The sequence below is a fragment of the Falco rusticolus genome, chromosome 6, assembly GCF_015220075.1.
Source record: "Falco rusticolus isolate bFalRus1 chromosome 6, bFalRus1.pri, whole genome shotgun sequence".
Classification (NCBI taxonomy): Eukaryota; Metazoa; Chordata; class Aves; order Falconiformes; family Falconidae; genus Falco; species Falco rusticolus.
The window spans coordinates 89,696,722-89,719,537 of record NC_051192.1 but is presented as its reverse complement, the minus strand read 5'-3'; the positions used below and the strand labels follow the sequence as shown (position 1 = coordinate 89,719,537).

Here is a 22,816-nt window from a genome sequence, read left to right as displayed (position 1 = left end):
TTTTTTAAATAACGTGGGTTTTTCAAAGTGATCTGTACACTTTTGATCTGTTTGAACAAAACACTATGAGATTAAACAGAGATCCACCTTAGTACAGTATGTGGGTGTCTGTTCCCCAGTGTGGGGAGTCCATCAGCACTGGGAGCCCATTAGGCTATGGGGCTCTGAAATCATCTGCTCCATCAGCACTGGGAGTCCATTAGACTGCTGGGCTCTGAATTGTAAGAATTCATCTATTTAAGGTCAACCTGATAAGCTTTAATTTTTTTTAGATATCCTCTGTGAAAAATTGCATCTTAGAAGTGTAAACAATAGCTTACAGAAGATACGAGCCTGTCCCATCATTATAATTCTCTGTCAACTGATGTTATTCTGATCTCAGACTCCCATGGAAGAGCTAAAGGCAGGATTTTGGAAATGATTGTATGTATAATGATTGTATGGGTTTCAGTATTGGCCTTTCAGAACCAGTTGATTTGCATTCCAGTCACACTGCATAGTTACCATTTCTCATTGAATTCTTTTACAAACAAAAGACAGTAAGGAATTGGTAAAAAAGGCTTAGCTTGTAAAAATTCAGAAAATTTGTTGTATCAGAGTCTGGGCCATTGTATAGCTGTAGTCAGCTACACTTCATTGCCCTCCTGGTACCCTAGAAGAATGTGTTTCAAGTAAATTATGGTGTATAAGTAAGTAGCATATTGGGTTCCTAGTACAAGAAAAACATTGAAATACTGATTTAAGTCCAGCAAAGGACCACCAAGATGATTAGGGGTCTGGAGCAAATGCCCTGTGATGGGATACAGAGAAAACTGAGTTTGTGCACCCTTGAAAAGGCGGCTTGGATGGGAGGTGCCAGGGGGGAAGGTATTTTATCATTTTGTACAACAATCAAATGGGGTGGGGGCATTTACAAATAAGATGGAATTGGACCCTGCACAGAGGCGTACAGTGGTAGGAAGCAATGGACTGAGATTGTGATGAGGGAAGTTTTTATTAGATACAAAGGATAACGTTTTCACAGGATAGTCAAAACCATCAGAACAAGTTTCTAAGGTTGTAAAATTTCCCTTCTTAAGGTCATTCAAGATTATCATTGCTGTGAGCAGGGGTTGGACCAGATGACCTGTAGAGGTCCCTTCCAATTTAGATTTTTCGGTGACTGTAGCTCTATAATAAAAACAACAACGACACCCCCCCCCCCCCCAAAAAAAAAAACAAAAAACACCACCCCTATGCACACCAAACAAAAAACCCAAACCACAACAAAACCAACAAACAAAAAACAATCAAAAGGAAATCCTATTTAACACACTATTTCTAGAAGGTGACAAGTTTTAGAAGTTTTGCTCTAAGAGGAGAGTTCTTTGGAAGATACCCATTTGCAATCTGCAGTGTATGTATTAGTAACATGGTTGAAATCAGAAGTACTCGTTCTTTCACTTTAGCATTTCTACTTTATTTCAAGTTCTCGGGTTGAATACCGGAACTGGCATGCTGATTCTCACTATAAGTTATGGTCATGTGTGATTAATTTTATAATGCTTTGCAAGGTTCCCTATACCTTCATCAGGAATCTGAATCAGCAATGTGCCCTTTGCCACAAAGAAGGCTGATGGCATCCTGCGCTGCTGTAGGCAGAGCTTCACCTGCAGGTGGAGGGAGGTCATCCTTCCGCTCTGCTTATCACTGGTGAGCCCACACCTGAAGTACTGTGTCCAGTTATGGGCTGCCCAGTGCAAGAGTGACACAGACATACTGGACAGAGTCCAGTAAAGGGCTACAAAGATGATGAAGGGACTGGAGCATCCCTCTGATGAAGGAAGGCTGGGACTGTTTAGGCTGGAGCACAGAAGGCTCAGGGGGATCTTATCAATGTCTAGAAATACCTGAAGGGAGGGATGCAGAGGACAGAGCCAGGCTCTTTTCAGTGGTGCCCAGTGGTAGGACTGAGAGTGATGGGCACAAAATGAAACACAGGAGGGTCCCTCTGAACATCAGGAAACACTTTTTTCACTGAGGGTGACCAAGCATTGGCACAGGTTGCCCAGAGACATTGTGGAGTCTCCATCCTTGGAGATACTCAAAAGCTGTCTGAACATAGTCCTGGGTGACTGGCTGTAGGTGGTCCTGCTTGAGCAGTGGAGTTGGACCAGATGACCTCCAGAAGTCTCTTCCAACCTCAAGCATTCTGTGATTCTCCAGTTTCCCAGTAAGAATGGAGAATGTGGATTTTGTATTCAACAGTATGTATTCAAGGCAGGACCTTTGCATGTAATACCAGGATATTGTTTAATGTATGGCATCTTCTAAGACTCAGAAGGCCTTGATGGGGTTGAGTAGATCTTCTGAATATTTTGGGGAAAGGTGGTATTTAACAGGGAGCAAATAGTGCTAAGTCGCCTTATTTGCTGTGACCCTTGAGTCTGTAGTTGTAACTCCATCCTGCTCTGATGGCAAGAAGGAAGAGTGTCATGGAAGGTTGTTAACAATGCTCTTGTGTACCAGCAGTGATTTACTGCTTCCAGCTAATCCTGTCTCTTCCCTATATGACAGGCATTAGCATTTGTGTTCCTAATAGGCTATGAACGTGAATAAAGATCATCTGAAGTGATCCAGACTTCCTGTTCTTTCAAATATAAAATACTTTGAAAATGAAATGATGTTACAGAAATGTAATTATGATTTCTCAGTAGTTTTCTAAGAAATCTTTTGTATAAAAGATGACCTCTGTTTAAAACAAATGAAGAAACCCCTCAGAACTGAAGTGTTGAAGTGTCTTGTGGTCAGGGCTGATCACAGAGTCTCCAGTGTCTCCTGCAAGGCTCCCCTTGCACCACCCCCATCAGTGGTGGTAAAGTGTGTTTTGTGTTTTTCTTTCAAACTCTCATCACGTGAGGTGATGTGCCTGCAGCACAGTAGAGGCTGAGGCACGTTTGCTATTCTGAGGTTTTGCATGTGGTATGGGGATTTATTGGGGAATTTTGTCTTGTTTTGATCAAAATGAATTGTAATGTTAGTCTGTTACAAAGATTGCTATCCAAAATAAGGCTTTTGAGGTTTGAAGTGGAACTATTCTGTGAAATGGCAGTGACTTAGAAATACTAAGTTGGGTTTAGGTGGGGTTTTTTTTGTATGTGTGTGAACTAAAAAAAAGGGGGAATACAACAGTTTAGCGTAGTATCAATTTCAGTGCTGCCTGTTCCTTTTTTTTCTTTTATTTTTCTTTATTTGTTCTGTCAGAGGATTAAAAAATTCTGAATCTGACCTATGCTGAAAGCCCGTTTAGGCATATTAAGTGTCTTTTTAACTGTTTGCTTTTTCTGTGTTGTTTATTCAAAGAACCGAGCATGGACTTACCTGTTCAAAGCAACAAGATGACTCCAGTGCCTTGAACAGCGCAGAATCTAGTATAGAGTGCTTGGCTGAGATCTGTGAATGTCTGAGCCCTGCTGCTGACATGAGGACTTGGACTGACTCTCCCGGGACTTGAGATTTTGGGACAGCAGAGGGTCACTTTATGTGTTTGTGTGTTCCAGTTTATGCTTAGCATTAAAGACACGAAGAAAACTGGGATCCTAGCGTATGCCTGTGTAGTACAGGGGAGATGCTAACTTGGCTGAGTACCAGTGAAGGTAATGAAGTAAAATTGCAGTTGGGCTTAAATTACCTATCTGTTTTTCCCCAAGACTATTCCATGAGCTGAAATGTGAACTAGTTGCACTGAATTAACGCAGGTTGTGTTGTCTTTGCTGCTCTTGCAACCTTATCTTAGTTAAAGGTGGTTAGGAAAAGACTAACAGCTCTCTGGCACAAATATGCTAGGGTGGCTGAAGCAGATGTAGTATTCCCTCCCAGCAGACCTAGCCAAAGCAGGCTAGAGCTTTGTTGCTTGCATTTAAATTATGGTCATAACAACTTGTCTTTTCGGTGATGTAGTTAAACCCTTTGAGAAAGGTTAAGGAGAAAGTGCTAACTAATATTCTGCAGCTCTGAATGTTTGGCTTTTCTGTACCTTTGTGTTTTAGGGTTGTGTGTCCATTCTTGTTAATATCTTTACTTTGTCTTTGAGCACAGTAAAGATGTTGGGGATTTCTTGTTCTCCCTGTGTATCATAAAAGTATTACTGAGCACACGCAACATGCTGCCACAGTGAACACAGGGTTCTCTATTACTGTGCTTAGCTATAGAGAGGATTATATTAAACTCAGTAACCTTGCTGAAGCCCCTTTGTACATTGCTGCTATATTGATAATCTTCACATGATTCAACTGCAGTTGAAAACCTTTTATTCACAGCATTAACACTTTCCATCCCAGTGCAGATGAGCACCTTTACTATCAGGTGATGAGCTCTTTGTGCAAATAATAATTTTTTTTATTAGTGTGGTCCTGCAGGTGGTGCCTTGGACATTTCTTCACCTGGGGCATATACAGGGAAAACTCATCAAGCCTAATATTTAAAAATGGGTAAAACAATTTCTTGATGAATGAAATAGTGGTTAACTAAGGGACTATTATGCTGTTTGATTGCTTACAAAATAGCGAATGCTTTAGGAGACTACTTGTGGAATTTTTTTTTAGAACACAATAACAGTTTAGAGTAAGTAAGAAAAACATTTCCTAGTGTGCTGCATCTGAAAATAAACAGTATAATCTGTGAATCAGTAGATTGAAGGAGCAATATAACATATGTTGACATTTTGTATCCATGATGAATTCAGACCTATTGATGAACAGCTTTTCTCTGAAATGTAAAGTTAAATGCACGGATAGTCATTGGAACTTATTGCCCCATCTTCAATACTGCACATTGTAGAATCACAATTTTGGTGACACTTGCTTTGCCTCCCTTTAAAGTAAAAGGAATCCAGCCACTAAAAAAGAATTCCATGCTTGGTTTCCTTTTCTTTGTCCATGATTTTATTTTATGCTTGTTCTTTTCCAAATACTTGCTGTTTCTTGTAATTTAGTGTTTCAGGTACACTGCTGGCCCATTTCTCCACATATTTAAGACCTTCATTAAGCAACCAGTGGGAAATCCTTGCCAGTGTTTGTAAGACGGCTTTCTCTTGCATCTCACAATTATGGCATCTCTTTGGCCTGGATCATTGTAAGTCTCACTGCATCCACAGTTGTCTGGGAGTCAGAAGGACAGGACAGGCTGGTCACAACACGTTCCAGGTCTCTCTTCTGCCATATAGCGCATGGGGAAAAGGTCGCTGCAGGAAGAATGTGATGAAAGAAGAACTGGTATAATAGAGGAAGGAGAGCTGGCTGTGCTTGGAGGTCACTTCATTTGTGGTTTTTTTTATGTCGGGGTTTTTTTTTCTTTCTGAGTTAAACTTTTTAGCAGTTGCTGTCTGTCCACATTCCTTTTTGAAGGATTTCCGCATTTCTTCCTGCAACTTCATCCATGAGTTTTAAAATAGCTTTTTTTATCCTCTTTGTCTATGCCAGGTCTGTTCGTGGTATCCTGGGAATGTTCACTGTTCTCCAGTAAAGGGTGGGAATGTTCAGGCTTTGGCCTTTGTGCAACTTTTGCCTTCCAGTAAAAAAAAGTAAAGGAGTATATGCAAATTACACCTAGGTTTTAAGTCATTATCACTCCTATGTGCTGCTTCCTTCTAAAACCCTAGAAAATGATCTCCCAAAGAATGAATATATTTAAAGTTTAACAGGATGGCCACGTTTAGAGTTGCTGCAGCCTGACAAACTAGCATCTTTTACTTTGAATACTGGGTTTGAAAACTTTGAAGTGGATTAGGTCATGGTTGCTTTTGCGGTTTTAGTGATTCCTTGATTGGGAAAATGGATTAAGCAATGAGAGGTAACTTCGCTGATTATTTGTCCTAACATAACATATTATTGTTTCCATATTATGTGGAAAAGATGACAGTCTTAAAACCTCAGACTTTCAAGTCACTTCTTTGTGCTACATGCTTTTGGTAGTGTTGCGTTTAAATCTAAAGAATTTAGTGAAGAACATAGATCTACTAAATTCCTCTGTATTAGTGACAAAGAGCCACAGTTGTTGAACCGTATTTCTCTAATGAAATAGCTGCCAAGCTATGTATTACAGCATCTGTTGTTTAAAAAAAAAAAAAAAAAGTTAGGAACATTCACTTAAAATTTGAATAGTGTATGGTTTTCATTCTTGATTATTATGGGTTCAGTTGCAATGGTTATGTTTTGGGGTTATTTTATATTTTTTTTAATGTAACCTTAAACTTGGAAGTTTTATAAAGAATGCTTCTTTTGATTTACTTTTTCTTTTATGTCAAGATGTAATGTAATCAAATGCTTTTAACTGTGCAGTTGATAGACTTCCTTGTAGAAGATGCATGAAACAAAAAAATGCAAACAGAAATCATAAAAAAATAAAATTGCTTGTGAGAATATTAAAAAATCATGAGCTACATTCCTAGCTGTTGATAGTATAATTATTTAATTACTGACAACTTGCATCATCCGTACTAATGCAGTCTCAGATAATGTGAAAAAATATTGCTGCTGCTTTATGTGTAATATAACATTTAAAAGGATCTGGCACATTTTTCCCGCTCTTTCCTATGTTTTAGGGAACATCCCAAGTAATGTTTGAGAAATGAAACTTGGCTTTAGTCTTCAAATCACTAAAAGAAAAAGAGCAGTTGTTTAAAGTCTTTAACTGTTCTTTAAATATTTGTTTGTTCAAGGAGATTTATTTAATTTCCTGAATAGGTTTAGTAGTGAGGAAGGTTCATTTAGTTTAAGGTATTTTTTGTTGATATTGTTTAACTTTGGAAGGTGACCCTGAGCTAAATTGCAGTGTGTGATTTGAATGCCCACGGGCTGCCCTTTATTGGTTTGATTGGGGGAGATTATCTGGATTTCTAATATACTTTAATTATGCTGCTTATATAAATTGTCACATTAGAAGCTGCTTAACTGTTGAGTCTGTTCTGTCAATGATCCACTAACAATAGGAATATACTAGGCTCTTCCACTGAGATTTGAAGATTTATACCATCAATGAATGAATTGGAATGGCTCCATTTAAACCTACTGTTTCAATAGGAAAGAGTATGTGATCTGCTTCTAGTCAGGCAGCGATTGATGTGTGGCAAATTGAAAAGATCTGTAGCCTTTTTTATTTTGTTAATAGGCATTTTTTCAATTACGGGACATAATGCAAAATATGTTTTGGGGTGTTTAGGGGCAATGTTTTCCTGATGTGCATGTGGAAAAAAACAGAGAACAGTATGATTAGGATTTCTGGGTGGAGGAAGGTGGAGTATCTCTTTTTTTAGCAATGATTAGCTAAGGTTTTACAGAGAAGCTGACATAATTGAAATGCTGCCCTGATGTCTGTCTCTCTTACAGCCTAAGCTAGATGCCCTGCTATTTTTATCCCTCTCTCCCTGCATCCCCCCCACCCCCCTATATAAACAAGTCCTCTAAATTATGGTCTGGAGCATCTCAGTCCTGGAGTGTTATGGTGATTTAGCCCTCTTTTAACCCTTTACTCCTGAGCACTAGGGCATCTGCCTGCCTGACAGCTCTGTTCAGATGAGCTAGGAGGATACTAGGACTTGGAAGACTCCTGCTCTCAAATGTTGTAGGGGACTTCCAGGAAACAGTGGTCTGGTGGCCCACAGTGACGGGTCCAGCCGGGTGGTGACTTGTTTGGCATGTACAGCATGCATGTCTTGTGCAGCCAGCCACTCTTACCTCCTGTGTGGGACTTTGTCTACTGCTAACCTACAGAAAATGTGAAGGATTGAATCTAGTGTGTGTCTGGTGGGCCCAGAAACATCTGATTCAGTGTCATAAAGAACAGAAATCTGTGTGCTTGGAACCACTGTAGAGTCCTGCTGCTGAAGATGTGTACTTACATATGTTTGGGGTTTTTTGGTTTTGTTTTGTTGTTTGTTTGTTTGTTAGTTTTTTAAACAACAGACAACAGTCTGAAATGATGAAATATCTGTCACCTAGTGGTTAGGACATAATATGAGGACAGAGGAGTGTCATGGGCTCCATTCCTTGTTCTGGGATTTCATATTTTCCTCCAGTGATGGACTGAATATAAAACTCGCAATCAAGATCAGAACCTGATCCCAAAAACAGTCAGCCAAAACTGGACCCAGGTGCCCTCTATCTCAAGGCTCTGACTCATTGGTTGTTACATTAAAAAAAAACATGTGTTCCGAGTTTTAAAATGAAGATAGCTACTGCTGCACCTTGTGCAGCCTGCTTTTTTTATTTATTTTTTTTCTTTTGGTTTGGGTTAGTCATGATCAGATTTCTGGGCCCCAGTAGATAGAGATTGTGGGTTAGATGCTCAGCTCAGGGCTTTTGTGTAGCTGAATTGTGGGCACCTAGGGAACTTCTTGGTCAAAAGAGAGTGATCTGACTAAGTGAGCAGTTTTGGCATCATGATTCAGGAGTCTGAGATCTGTTTGTGCCCTGCTTTTTAACCGTTAAATCCTTTTATTCCTTTGAATCTCATCCAACATCTAAGGATGTCGCTTTGTGTATGCTTCACGCTGTTGTGCCTGATGAAGTCATGTTGTAACACTGACATGTATGATGTGCAAGTCTATGCTATAAAAAACTTCAGCACAAGTGGATGAATTAAAGCAAATTTATAAAAGTCCTGAATGTTAGAGTTCTGAAAAGCATCCCTCTTCCCTTGTTAGCCTTCCCTGCCTCATCACACCAATCAGCGATCATCATACACATACCTAACCAAGCATATTATTCAGACATCCTTTTTGCAGTAAACATTTAAACATGCAGTTTATTGTGGATTATTGAAGCAAATTAAACTGAAGGAAAAACACTGAAACGTGATTTAATAAACACTGATCTGTTGAGGGCATGTTATATGTTTGATAATATTGTATCATGATTTTACAAGTTCTGTTTGTACAGTCAACAGTACGGCTCTGTGATGGTGGTGATGCTATCATTATGCCTTTCACATGCTGACACTTTCATTATAAACAGTGCGATTTTTTTCAAATGTTTTTTTTAATACAAGGGAAAATTCATTTTTGGCCTTAAGTGTCTCATATTGCTTATATTTCTGAAATCTGGTTTTTTTTAATACCATAAAGATGGGTGAAAATTTTGTGCTCTTTTGAGTTTTGTTTTATTTTGGTTTTGGGGTTATTTTTAATTATTAAAAGAGTGAAAAGGCTGTTGCTCAGATATGAAGAAGCTTTACAGATGCTTTGTATGTATATTGCAGCTATGGAAACAACTTAAGCTGAGAGATTCTGATTTGAGGTGGGATTGCTGCTTCTGTCTGGTTCTTACTGCAGTCATACCAGTCTCAATATACTGGGTGCTATATAAAGGGATATGAAAAAAAAAATTATATTCCAAAGAGCTTAGAAACGGATTTGAAAGATGACTTGGATGTTTGAATCAGACTTTGGTAGAATTTAGTCACGTTCTTTCAGGCATGTTTCACTGCAACAGCCTGAATGTGGAAGTGTCTGAAAGTAGGTGACTCAGTTGTAACCACTTAAGTTCCCTAGGTACCTAAACTTGCGTGCCCAGAGACACTAAGGCTGTTTTCACAGGCCTTAGCTGTTTAGCATCCAGCATAGGCACTTTCAGGCTATAAACTAGATGTTTTAGCACTTAAAATTCTTGTAAGCATGCTGTCAGTGCACTTACTAAACACACTGATAATCAAGAGTTCAGTGCAGAGCTCGGCAACCTGGTGTACCTTCATTTGTAACCATGGCCAAGGGAAAGAAGGTTCACCTTTTTACACGTTAGGTCAGTTGGTCACATTGTTCAGCAGTGATCAGGAAACAAAAAGCCTTTACCATGAGGTGTCTGAAACCCACATCTATGGCTGGCCACCAGTCTCGAAGCATGGTTAGGTTGGAGGAGCTGGGCCATTGCAGAACCACTATGCAGCTGGTGTGCCACTTCTGTGAATCCTGATCCATTTCCTTTTCATGAATCTGTGTGTCTAAGAGATGCAAGATCATACAGCTCGTTACATGTACCTTGGCACAGCTCCATGATACTGCATGGAAAGCAGACTGGAACCCAGATGCAACCATTCTGTCCTTGCCTTTGTGAATGCCAGTATTACTGTCCATATTTAAACTAGCTTTTCTTTTTCAAATGTTTTGAAAAATTCTGTATAAAAGTAATCAACTCACTCTAAAAATATATTCTCTTTCGCACTTTGTGTTGTATTTTATAGTAGTATAACAGGTTATGATTTCAGAAATGCACATGTATTTAGTGTAAACTCTGTATTTGAAGAACAGACATGAAAATAAGTAAATGCTTATGAACAAATTACTAACTACAAGTTGAATGGTGAGTTTGTTAACATGGGAGCTGGTATCCATATGGATCAATGAAGTGAGTGCTATAGCTGCACTTTTCTATAACAGTCGTGTAACTAAATGGCATAATAGCCAACTAGTTGAATGCCCATACTGGATTATTTCCAAAGGCATATAGAGGGTGTGCAAGGCCCTTTTTCAGCTTAATCTTAGATAGGACTAGTTACTGGAGGTGTGTGTGGCTCCTGCTGAAACACCACTTCTGGTTCTGGTCACCATAAGAAGCAACAGTTCTGGTGGAATGAAATTAAGAAATTAGTAGAGATGAGTAGTATTGGTTGTTTATTATGGCATTTGAAGAAAGTGGAATTGGAAGAGTGATTTTGAACTAAATTCTGAAATCCTGCTTGGTAAATATTGTTTGGTCACTGAAGCTGGGTGTGCTGCTGTCTAGCAGAGATCTCGGAGTTCTGCACAGGTAGCAGTAGCACATATTTTGCATGTATCACTGCAGTGAGATTTATACAGCCACAGAAAATACGACTGGATAGATTTCTACAGGAAAGCCCAATCTTTTGCCATACAATAGTGCTATATAATTTCTTCATACTGGCAAGTAAGAGGGGAAGGGAAGCAGAAACACCTTTCCATGTGAAATGGAGTAGTGTCAACACTGGCACTTCTATTTTGGATTTTGTTTTAATGCTGTTTTTATTGTGTAACTTGTTGCTAATCTTTTCAGCAGAAACGGATATACTTTTCCTTGAATTAACGTGGCTTTTGGTCTTCTGGGAGACCTTAAGCTGATAACTTTGTTTTTGCGCACATTTCAGAGTAGCTGGCATCACTTCTGTGACTGGGGTTTGCTGAGACACTGCAAACCTCTTCTGTCTTCACTGAAATCAAACCTCTCACTTCACTGTTCTCTGCATCAGCTAATCTCCTTATCTCTTTAGTTCTTTACACTGAAATCTTTATAACTACCCCATAGCTGAGAAAGTCTCAACTACCCCCAATCATTTCTGTTGCTGCTGCCACCTCTATGGCAACATTAAAATAGGAGCAAGACACAATGCATTTGCTGCCTAAACATCAAAATTATAAACTGTGTTGATAATCTTACAGTGATACCATAAGAGGGAGAATATTTGGAAGGGAAATCTCCAAATTCAGGTATTATTCAAGTTCTATTGATCTGCAGAGAGCACAAAGCCCCTATTACCTTTCTTAGAAGCTGAGTGTGATGATGCTTCATCTCATTTCACTTAGCCTGAGTTTTCCTTGAAAGAACTGGTGGATAGTTAGTTGAAATTCTAAGCATCAAAGCCATTTATCATTTTAGAAATACTCATATATTTCTAACCAATCTCCCTAGATTTATCCAAGGGTGTTGGTTCTGCAGGTGTTGTTTTTTTAATTATTTATTTATTTCAACATCAAAAGGTCATTCGGGTCCTTTAAAAGGACTTTCCTGACCTTAATCCTGGCTGTACTGGGCAGCTGAGTTTCGTGGATGCTGCAGCGGGCCTGGCCAGTCTGGGTGCAGAGGAACTGCGAGTATCGTCTGTGAAGAAACCATTTATAGTTTTTTTATATATATACCATATATAGTATTTATAGCCTAGGAGCCCCTGAGGGTGGGAGTATGTGTCCCTGGCAGTGCTGGTAGGAAGAGAGCACCCTTCTCTCATGTTGGGGAGTTCTGAACCCTTGTAGATCAAGTTAAAGGACATCATATTAAGTGTGGATGCCAGCCAGTATGCAGATTATGGACTAGTAGTGACTTGAGTTTCCACTGTATAGGCAGGCTTGTGCATTTTGGTGTTTTACTTTTCCAGCTTGGCCTGAAGCGTCACTCAATTTTGGTAATTCAGGCTTGCAAAGGTATGGTTTATGATCGTAACGGCACGGTTTATGACTACAGTACCTGCATCCACATAAATGGCTGCAGTTCCTTACTTGCGTGTAGGATGTAGAAAATAATCCCACATGCTACTGCTATACCTGTACATCCAGGACAATCCTCATTCAGGTCGCACAAACATTCCCTCCTTTAATAAAGCCAGGGTTTATTTGATCTGATGGCAAAATGAAAAAACCCACCTCTTTTTACAGAAATAGGAAATCTGTGATTTAAAACCATTAAAACCCACACCAAGTTATTACCGTTGTAATGAGGCAATAGTAATGAGGAACAGGTGGTTCCAGAGCTCTTAACACAACGGAAAACTAGATGTATATTGTTTCAGAAATGGCATGTTGTTTGATGGTATATAATTGTTCAGCGTTAGAAAAATGTGGAAGCCTGAAAAAAAAATAGAATTGTATTTATCCATATTTTTATGGAATTAAAAGATTTGCTTGTTGGTAGAAGTAGCTGGCTACATCAGGTGCAGTATATATTGATGCCCCATCGATTCTAAGCATTTATCTTATTGCAAGCATTTGTGTAGGTTACTATAAATAAACATAAATACTGATTTGTATGTGTTGCCCTTCCACTGACACAGAGATATATTGCCTTACTTTGGAAGTCTGTACACCCTTCTACTTTGCATAGATGGCTAAAGGAGATGCAAGGCACCCGTCTTTGGAGAGGCAATTTAGAGGAGAGAAAAAGGTCTTTGTGCAATTTTACAGCATAGTCTGGATATAAGTAGGGCAGAATTTAGTCCCAGAAGTTTTATTCTCTGAAGTATAAGGCATCGTGCTTTCCTTTCTTAACAACAAAAAAACAGAAAAGCCCTTTGTTTTTACTGTTGATATTTTCTCTCTTTTTTTTTTTTTAATAGGAAAAAATACAGTTTTAACTTCTTTAACCCTGCTTTTACTTTTTCATTGTTTGTCCCCTAGACCTCACTGTTTCTACACTCTTTTCTTTTTCCTTTTTTTAATAAGGGGATACTCCCAAAGAAGTATCGCTTGACTTCTTATGCTAATCTTGCATCTATTTCAATTCATGTTGACTTGGAGAATATGCCTTGTAAATAGGAATACCAACTGACATACTGAATATAATCCTCAGGTTCTAAGCGTTGGTTGTTTTCACAGCATACTTAAAGGGTAAGCTGTCTTACTATCCAAATATCATGGCTGGGAAACTGAGGCTAACAAAGGTTGTATGATTTATGTGAAGCCACAGAGGGAATAAATGTTGGGTTTAGAATTCCTGGCTTCTGTTCCCATGTTTGGACTCACGCCGTCTCTCAAAGAAATACTTTATTCCTCCTAATACTACGTACCTTTCCATGTCTGTTAAATGTAGCCATTCAAAAAGTAGCTGGTACTCAATTCTCTCTGTCTGTCCTATTGAAACTAATGAATGCCTGCAGGCAGGCATAAGGTATCGTTACCTTTGACAGCCAGTATGTTTTATGTTTTAAATTATGTGTTAGGCAGAATTTTTGGATACTAATTTGATATAATGAGATGCACTTCTAATATCAACCCTAGTACGGGAAGGCCTTGCAGCCAGCCTACTCTTTATTTAAAATTATTCCATTTCAGATGTCCTAATGAGTGCTGTGAGTTGTGTAATTCTTTCATAATTTTCCCATGTTCCCAGAAGGGAACTAGGGCCTGGAGTTTTTTCTATTTTTGTTCTAGTTTATTTCAAATTAGGGTGAGCGCAGAATAAAGATCTAGTGGAGGACTTATGAAACAGTTTCTATTGTGAGAATGGCAATTAAGAAAAAAAAAAATATAGTCTACAAATGTTAGTGTTATGGCAAGTCTCGATGCCTCCACTGTTTGCCATTATCTTATAAATATCTTGACTCTGACTTTACAATGCTGTTTATAGAATTTAATAAAGCAAATGTAATAATGCTGCCTGTGCTTTAATGCACAATCTCAATTGAGTTGACCAGAAGATAAATAGGAACAGGAATGATAGTGCGTTCTTACAGATTGTTTTTAATAAGCATGTTATTTAGTTGATCAGCCTGGTGCAGTAATGCCTCCTATCCTGCTCTACCAGACAAATTTATTAATGCTTCCTCCCCCACCCCGCCGCCCCATTTCTCTGAGAACATTGATTCCCTGCAGACATATCTCTATTAAACCTCTGGAAAGTCACAACTTCCAAATAAGATTAAGTAGCAGGAATGGTACTAGAAGAATCAAAGAAAATTGAGTGCGTTATTGAATTCATGCCACATTGTCTCAGGAAGAGATGGGAGTTATGTGTAGTGGTAACTTTTGTCCTTACTGTACTAACAAAGCTGTGGGCATTGCTGTCAAACCTAATTGTCTGCAGTGCATCAGGATAAAATGAATCTTTTCTCTTATCTAAACTCCTACCTGGTGAGATTTTACAAATGAGAAATAGATTTCAGAAGGAAGCTTTACAGTTGATCAAAATAATTTGCCATTATTTGCTGTACATAACCCTATCCTAAAATCCCTGTGGACAAAAAATTTTAAAAAGCATCTGGCTTTGGATTGTAAGCAGACTTGCTTGTCATGCTAGCTGTTGCAAAATGCAGATACTCATTTTAGAGCTGCCTATTTCTCATTTTGATCTGGCATATTAAAAAGCATATAATTAATGGTTGACATTAGTAATTAACATTAACTTTATGGTGCTTAATATGCCATCATTCATCCATCAAATAACTGGTATGCATAATGTCTTTGCATAAAGGTTTTAATTGCACAAAATGATCCTTCAGTTCTCAGGCTGAACCGTTTAAAATAGTTGTAAATGCGTTTTTAAAAGATGTGAATTTTCCATTTATTGAACGTAAACATTGTTTTTGTTTCTCCCTAGGAGCGTGCATGAACGTGTAAGACAGGGACTTCAACTAGGGAGCCCGGCCCCAGACGCACAGCTTCCATTAGTGGCTAAAGAGCACCACCTCGCTGTCGCCAGTGCTCTCTGGAGAAATTTCTTTCCCTACTTGAAGAGTCAGAGAATGTCACAGATGCCACCTTCCCCACAGCTTGCTGATACAGCTGCAGGTTAGCATTGACGCTCCCTGCGACTGACTGAGTTTAGTGCTGTTTTCTGGGTCACAGACTTTCAAGGGTCTTGTACTTTGGGTATTTCTACTTCCATGTAGTAACTTAAATATACATAAATGCAAAAAGTAGATGCTATGCTAAATATTTTGACAAGAAGAAATACTGTAGTCTTGAATTACTTGATGGAATACAAACAGATTGAGAACTCCAGAAAGGTTTGAACCTATACCCGCCTGACTTCTTTTTCGCTACTAGTCACGGATTATAACCAACGTTGCAAATGTTACACGGTATAAATGAGAATAACATCTTTTACTATATCTAGTATTTACATCTTTTTGTAGAAGTTCATGATTTTATGTTGAACTACTCATTGCAGTTGCAATTCAAACTAAATTTTTCAAATGATACTTTAAGTTTGAAGACAATTTTTAAAAGGTTGATTACATGACTGTTGGTTTTTGCTGAAACCTTATGGTCATGGTCATAAGACTTTCATAATTCATTTTAATTATTCATCTTGCTTTACACTGAAGGGTTTTAATCTTGAAGTACAGCATTCCATATGTACGTGAACTTCATGTGCAACAGAGTCAGCATGGCAGTGGATAGAAAGAAATTCCAGATTGGTCTTTAACAGCAGCAGCTAGCGTTGTATTCTGTAGTTCCAATGCAATCTTGTGTCTGTTTAACTAAAGTTTAAAGAAGTGAAATATAAAATATTTTCTTTTTCCCATCATGACATGAATTGGATAAAGTTACAAGCTCAGAAGTACCGAGTCAGTAACAGAAAAGCTGAACGACCCTTCATTTGAACCAGCTCGGCAGTAGTTAGTAGGTAACGTTAACGAAGGAGGCAGCGTGCAACGGCACTGATCTCACACTGCTGAAGCATGTATGGGAAACAGCAATACAAATCAAAGGAAGAGGTTGTTAATGTCAAAACTTTCATTCATTTCCTACAGTGTCATATCTTTTTATTTTATATTAACACAGTGAAATAGCAAGAAGAACAACCTATTATAAACTCCACTTAGAAGCAGGGGAGTGCAGTTGTGACCTGCTTTATAGAGACGTGTTAGGCAGTGCTACAGCGGAAGGCAAACCTTTCCCATGCTGTCTGAGCTTCTTGCCTTAGAGGTTGCAGCCCAGAGGAGAGCGCAGCTGTCCCAGCTCTCCTGCTCCCTCTGCCAGGCAAGCAGCCTAGGACTCACGTTATCATTTCTGTCTCCCATTTCTCCCCCAGCCCTGTTATGGCTGAATTTGCAGAAACAATGTGATAATCTGGAAGAAGGCTGGCACAAATTGCTTCCTCACCTAAGGCTGAGTGGGGGCTTTGTATGACTTTTTATTCTTCCAAGACACACAGGAAATGCGAAGTCCTTCATAGCTTAAGACACTCTGTCCCTATACCATTAATTAAAATGGCTTTGTTGTTCTTTCTGAAAATTAGCCTTTTCTGTCTAATCATCAGCTTCTCAGTGCATGCAGGTTTATAAGTTATTATTTTAATAAATTATTATTTCGATAAATTATTGTTTAATGAATCATTATTTTAATAAATTAATATTGCATTTATATTTAATGTTGAATTGGAGAATTTTGGAACTAGTGAGCCCCTTTATTTCAATGCCCTCCAAAGTCAGTTTTCCTGACTAATTTGATGCCTCTCATTTCCTATAACCCAATAACCGCTCAGCATTTCAGATTACATTTTCTTCCTGAATTTAAATGCGTTTGCCATTTGCAGCATAAAGACTATGCTTTATTTATTTTTTTTACTGTGGTGGTGTTAGGTACGGATTCCAAGGTAGACCTAACATAAACGGCAAAAAGTTGTGCTTCAATAACAAAAACTGTGCAAAGTACTGTCCCAGTTTCTAGATCTGCAACTGTTACATGAAGATCCTTTTTTCAAGAATAAGCTTGTCCGTATTGCTTTGTTTACACAGTAACTTCTGATACATGGAAGGCTATTTTAAAAATAGAAAGGTACCGGCTTTTACTGAGCGAATTCTTTTCAGATACAGTTCTTCACTGCGAGAAGTGTATAAAAACAACAAAGCAAATAAGTAAAACTCAGCCCTGTAAAGCACAGTAATACCTGTGTGTACAGGGGAAAAGGTGGTGGGTGGAGGCATGAAAGGGAGGCCAAGAAGGCAAAACCCCAAGTTTTTAAGACACTGTTTCGATTGCATAGGTGGTAAACCTTCTGTGGTTTTGTGAATATATTTAACATTGCATATTTTTGGATCCATTTTCCCTCCTTTGCATTAAGAGTGTCATGTTGACTTACAGACTCCTTCAGACAGAGATTACATTTTAACATGTGTACAAACTCCTGCCTGTTAGAATCGTTGCCTAGTTTTAATTGAGATTTCTGGTACTCCCAAACTACACATAATTAATTGTAATTAATTTTCAGTGCTTTTTAGTGGAACAGGGATGTACAAAGAAACTATTAACATGGTGCTATGTTTTTCTGTCTTTACAGGTTTTACTCTCTTAGCTTTGGATATACCCGGCAAAGCCCTATCAGATCTCCAGCCACAGCCTGTTCTATCAATGATGCAGCTGTTTGGATGGGATGACATGGTGTGGCCTCAGCTGGTGTCAAGATACCTAAGTCACCTAATTCAAAACAGGTGAAAAATTGCAACTACTTTTCCTTCCAGTATCTTGCCATTCCTTCGTTAGACTTGTGGAAAATGTTGCTTCACACAATGATGTTGCATTAAGATGGTCTAGGTTCTTTGCACCTGCTAAAGTTCTAGGTTTCTTGAAATTATCTGGGACATTTCATAGGGGATAGTGGGTGTTATTTGGGTTGGGTTGGTCGGTTGTTTTTATGTGTAAATAGCTTAAGGTACTAAAAATTTGTCAGCAAGACTGGTAAGTATTTTGAAAGTTCTCTGTCTTTTATATAGCAAACCACTTATTTTTTCCCAGTGGAAATGGTGTTGTTACTAACATCATGGAGATTGCAGACCTATACAACATCTTCAGAGAAGTACTTCTGTGAAAGGGCAATACTGTGAAATAAAGTGAAATGCCTGAACTCACAACCTGTTTTTTACTTTGCATAGTTATAGTTATCCACCCCCTTCTATTGTTACATCTGGGAAAAGTTGTTACAGATTGGCAAGGCAGTAGCCTCCTGCCCTAGCTGCACTTGAGGTTGAATAATGTACCTTGGTAAATTTAAAAATTTCTAGTTAAAAGTACTGGACTTTTTTCCTCTACCAGTTACACTTAACACAAAAAACTTACATCTTACAGAAAGTTGAGATAAACATTATCACAGAAATCTGAGGATGCTATATAGTAAATATTCAATTTTTAAATGTTTTGACTTCTTCAAAACGAAGAACTTCTTCAGGAAGCTGAGAAGGATCATAGAATCGTAGAATGGTTTGTGTTGGAAGGGACCTTAAAGATCATCTAGTTCCAATCCCCCTGCCACGGGCAGGGACACCTCCCACTAGACCAGGTTGCTCAAAGCCCCATCCAGCCTGGCCTTGAACATTCCAGGGATGGGGCATCCACAGCTTCTCTGGGCAACCTGTGCCTGTGCCTCACCACCCTCACAGTAAAGAATTTCTTCCTTATATCTGATCAAAATCTGCCCTCTTTCAGTTTAAAGCCATTACCCCTTGTCCTTTCACTACATGCCCTTGTGAAATGTCCCTCTACAGCTTTCTCGTAGGCCCCCTTCAGGTACGGGAAGGCTGCTAGAAGGTCTCCCCAGAGCCTTCTCTTCTCCAGGCTGAACAGCCCCAGCTCTCTCAGCCTGTCTTCATAGGAGAGGTGCTCCAGCCCTCTGATCATTTTCGTGGCCCTCCTCTGGACCCGCTCAAGCAGGTCCGTGTCCTTATGTTGGGGCCCCAGAGCTGAATGCAGTACTCCAGGTGGGGTCTTGTGAGAGCAGAATAGAAAGGATGGGTTGTGCAGTATTGAAAGTGCAAGGAAAATGATGGTAAGGAATGACATGCATTAAAACTTCCTTTTTGACAAGCTTCTGGAGTGCATATTAATGTTCATGTAGCTCAGGTTTCTGAGACCTGCTACATGGATGCTTTAGATTAAATAATGGATTTAGAAAATATTACATTCCTATGTTTAACATGCCAACATTGAATTTTTACAGAATCACAGAATCGTTTAGGTTGGAAGGGACTCTTGAGATCAGAACTTGCCCAATGCTTCTGCTCAAGCAGGGTCAGCTAGAGCAGGTTGTCCAGTTAGATTTTTATATACATGAGAAATTTTATTTGCTTTGAAGTAGGCCTCTATAAACTTTAAGATAGATTAGTGGTGGGGGTCGTTATTGTGGTGTATTCCCCCCTTCCTGCTTCTGAATCAGGCTTTGGAAGCAGGGGAGGTGAGAGATGAGAGAGAAGGAGGGAATGTTTCTATGTCAGGCTGTGTTTGAAAGTGAAAAATGTTGCACATTTTTAGGGTACATGTTGTACTAAGGAGCATAGCTGTAAATCAAGATACGGTAAAGATTATTTTAGTGTGATCAGCAAAGATGAGGCTATGGCCTTCTTGCAGGGAGATATCAAAAGAGGTTGAATTTAGTTCCTTGTGTGTTAGTTTGCAACTTGGGAGAGGAGCGTTCAGTCCTCTCTTTGCTGTATATCTCTTGCATGATCTCTACAGGGTGTGTGTCATGCAAGGTTGCAGATACCTAGCACATCCTGCATGAAATAGGAGTTAAGCACATAAATAGCCAGTTATAATTTGAATTTTGTTGCTTTTCAGGTGAGAGCAAGAAAAACATTTTGATGTCTAGATGGGATTTTTGGTATAATTTAGGTGTTTAAGGCTAATTACTGGTTCCCCCAGTAAACACTCAAGTAAGTGACTGAGAGCAGTTACTAAAGTATTGATTAATAATATTTATTAAGCACCTGATATGTTTTTATAAATATGTATCTCTACAGATGCATTACTGTGCTGGCTGAGATAACATTTACTGTATTTGGAACCATGGCCAAAGCATTCCTGGGCACGATTGCATTAGCAAGTGCAGAGCACACACATACAGCCCTGCTGCCATAATTCCATCTAAAAATGCAGTTGGTATTGATGATAATAGTCTGGTGTACATTAGATGAAAGGTTAGAGCACTTGCACAAGAATTTGGAAAACCCAGGTTACGTGGATCTTGCACCCTGAGGGAATTCAAGCCTATTTTTCCAAATACCGCCATAGAAAGGAATGAGAGGACCTTGCCCTCCTCTGGCAGGTTGTGCCACGGAGGAAATTAAAATGTCAGGCTGATGGATCCATATTGAGAGAACTAACAGGAGAAAGTGACGCCAGAGTCAAGTGATGCTGTGTGTGTATGTTCTCACTCTGTCTTGTTCTCTCATACATTTTCACTCTGCTTTTCTGAATCTCCCCGCTGCTGGAAGCATGGGACAGAAACAGTCACACAGAGACAAGTATTTTTGCCCTTAAGCTGTTGGTGTTGGTATAGCCCAGCCTCAAGGACAGTTTCCCCTGTCAGTTGCCTCAAGGCCAACAAGGTAAAAACTGAAGTGCCTGAGCCTAGGGGGAAGGTATGTGCCTACCTCATCAAGAGCTGTAAAGTGTTCAGATTTCCTTGTGGAAGGACAATGAGTACCTCAGATAAGACTTTTTTAGTAGAATTATACAGAGGTATGCTACTCTAAACATTGCCATTTTATTTTATGTTAATAAGATGGCCGGTTTTTGTAGTATAATTCATGTACTTATTTACTTTAGGCAGTTGTAGAGTAAAAGTTATGGAAACATCCACGTGCTGGGATCTTAAGACTTCATGGTTACTGCAGTCTGTTAATTTTCACATCAAACGTTATCAGTTAAAAAGTAAAAAAGATTTTTTTTCTTTTTTTTTTTTTTTTTTTTCCCTGATGCTGTTATAGACCTTATAAGCTCTGGGAACATGCGCAGAAGCTCTTACATTTCTTTTGCAGTAGTGCCTAAAAGTTCCTCTCCAGATCAGTGTTGTGTAGTACATGGCAGTATTATAACCTGTTTAAACTAACTTTGAGCATGTGTATAAGCTCACTGGTTTGAAAGGACCACTTGCCATGCTTCTAGCAGGTAGTTGCTATTCCTTCCTTTCTTAAGGATTAGGAGCATATTCCACTCCAGTTTTAGGAAGATGTCCAAGTGGCCTACCTACCTACCAGCAAGCAAGAGAAGCACAAGTGAGACTACAGCAGAAAGTGTTGTGAGCCTTTGGGGCCAAGTAGTCTCACTGTGAACATCAAGATTACATCAGGCTGGAATTCTTTATACGCTACCGCAAAGAGCATTAAGATAAAACATCCTGGTTTTTTCCTCTTTTGGTACTGGGATTTAATTTTCATTTTCTATATTTTATTTGCTTGCATTTGGTCTCCTTATTTATTATGTCAGTAGTGCTTCAGCAGGGATGTTCAGACAAAATACACAGTTGACATTGGTTTTAACTAAATGAAACAGAATAAAAGCTTTATACATGTTGTTCAGTGAGAAACAGAATCCAGTTTGGTTTCCATCTAGACCTGTGTTGACTTTCTGTTGCAAGCAGGAGTAAAAATTCAGCAGAAAATAAGTAGATTTATATGTACATATATAAAGAAATGAGTACAAGCATTTTTCATTAAAGTTGAAGCTCTAGGACTGACCAGGGAGAAAATCTCTCAAATAAAAAGGTGTAACTATTTTCAAGAAATTTCACTGACCTGAAGGACACACAGAGCTCATCCGATAGGAATTGGAAACAGGGTGCAGAACAGACCCACTGCCTGTTAATAAGGAGTTTCTGCAGAATTAATGTTGTGGGGCTGATACGCTTGGGAAAAAGTGAATGTGGCAATGGTAAAGCAAGTAAAACTGAACAGTGGGGTACAGGAATTGTGCATTGAGTGTTGATGGTGCCGTTGACTCTGACCTGACAACTGGCTGGTAGAAGAGTAGTGAGTGTTTGAAAGTACATGCAGCAAGTTTGCTGTGTGTGAAAGTATGTATAATTCTGTGTATATACATACATACATAAATGCATGCTTCTCTAAGTATACATCAAGTGTAGGGTTTCCTTTCTCATCTGCAAGGTGCCTTTTCATGCTTCCTGTTTTGCTCTGTTTCTAGCATGACATATCTTTATTTGCTAATGCAGACCTTCTCTTCTCCATCTTTGTGTAGATAGAGCTAAGCAGACTTCAGAGTAGCATGGGGCACCTGAGATGGCTTTATATGAGAGGCAAGAGTAGCTAAAGCAGCATCAGTATGAAGTTCCAGGTTGATTCAGATAAACTGTTTCCAGCACTGTACGTCATCAATTTAGATAATACTGTCAAATTATCCATTTTTAGAAAAAGGCATTTCTCACTGTGTGTATTTTGCCCCTCTGTTTTGTTTTATGTAGCAAAAATGTGTACATGTGTATATATGCTTTTATATTACAATGTGTGGCTTTACCAGATTTACTGTTTTCTCTGTCTTTAGCCATCGGGATATTGTGGGCAAAGTCTGTAGAGTACACAAAAGGAATGCCAGTTAGCCTTCCTGTTA

General features: G+C 39.0%; 1 protein-coding gene across 3 annotated transcripts in view; it reads left to right on the top strand.

The window, feature by feature from the left end:
* Window positions 1-22,816, top strand: part of MMS22L (MMS22 like, DNA repair protein) — a 92,645-nt gene that overhangs the window by 50,029 nt on the left and 19,800 nt on the right. For all 3 annotated transcript variants that reach the window (XM_037392324.1, XM_037392326.1, XM_037392325.1), the window contains exons 15-16: window positions 15,072-15,262; window positions 17,760-17,910. In XM_037392324.1, the coding sequence (XP_037248221.1) occupies window positions 15,072-15,262; window positions 17,760-17,910 (342 nt within the window). The remainder of the gene's footprint in view (window positions 1-15,071; window positions 15,263-17,759; window positions 17,911-22,816) is intronic.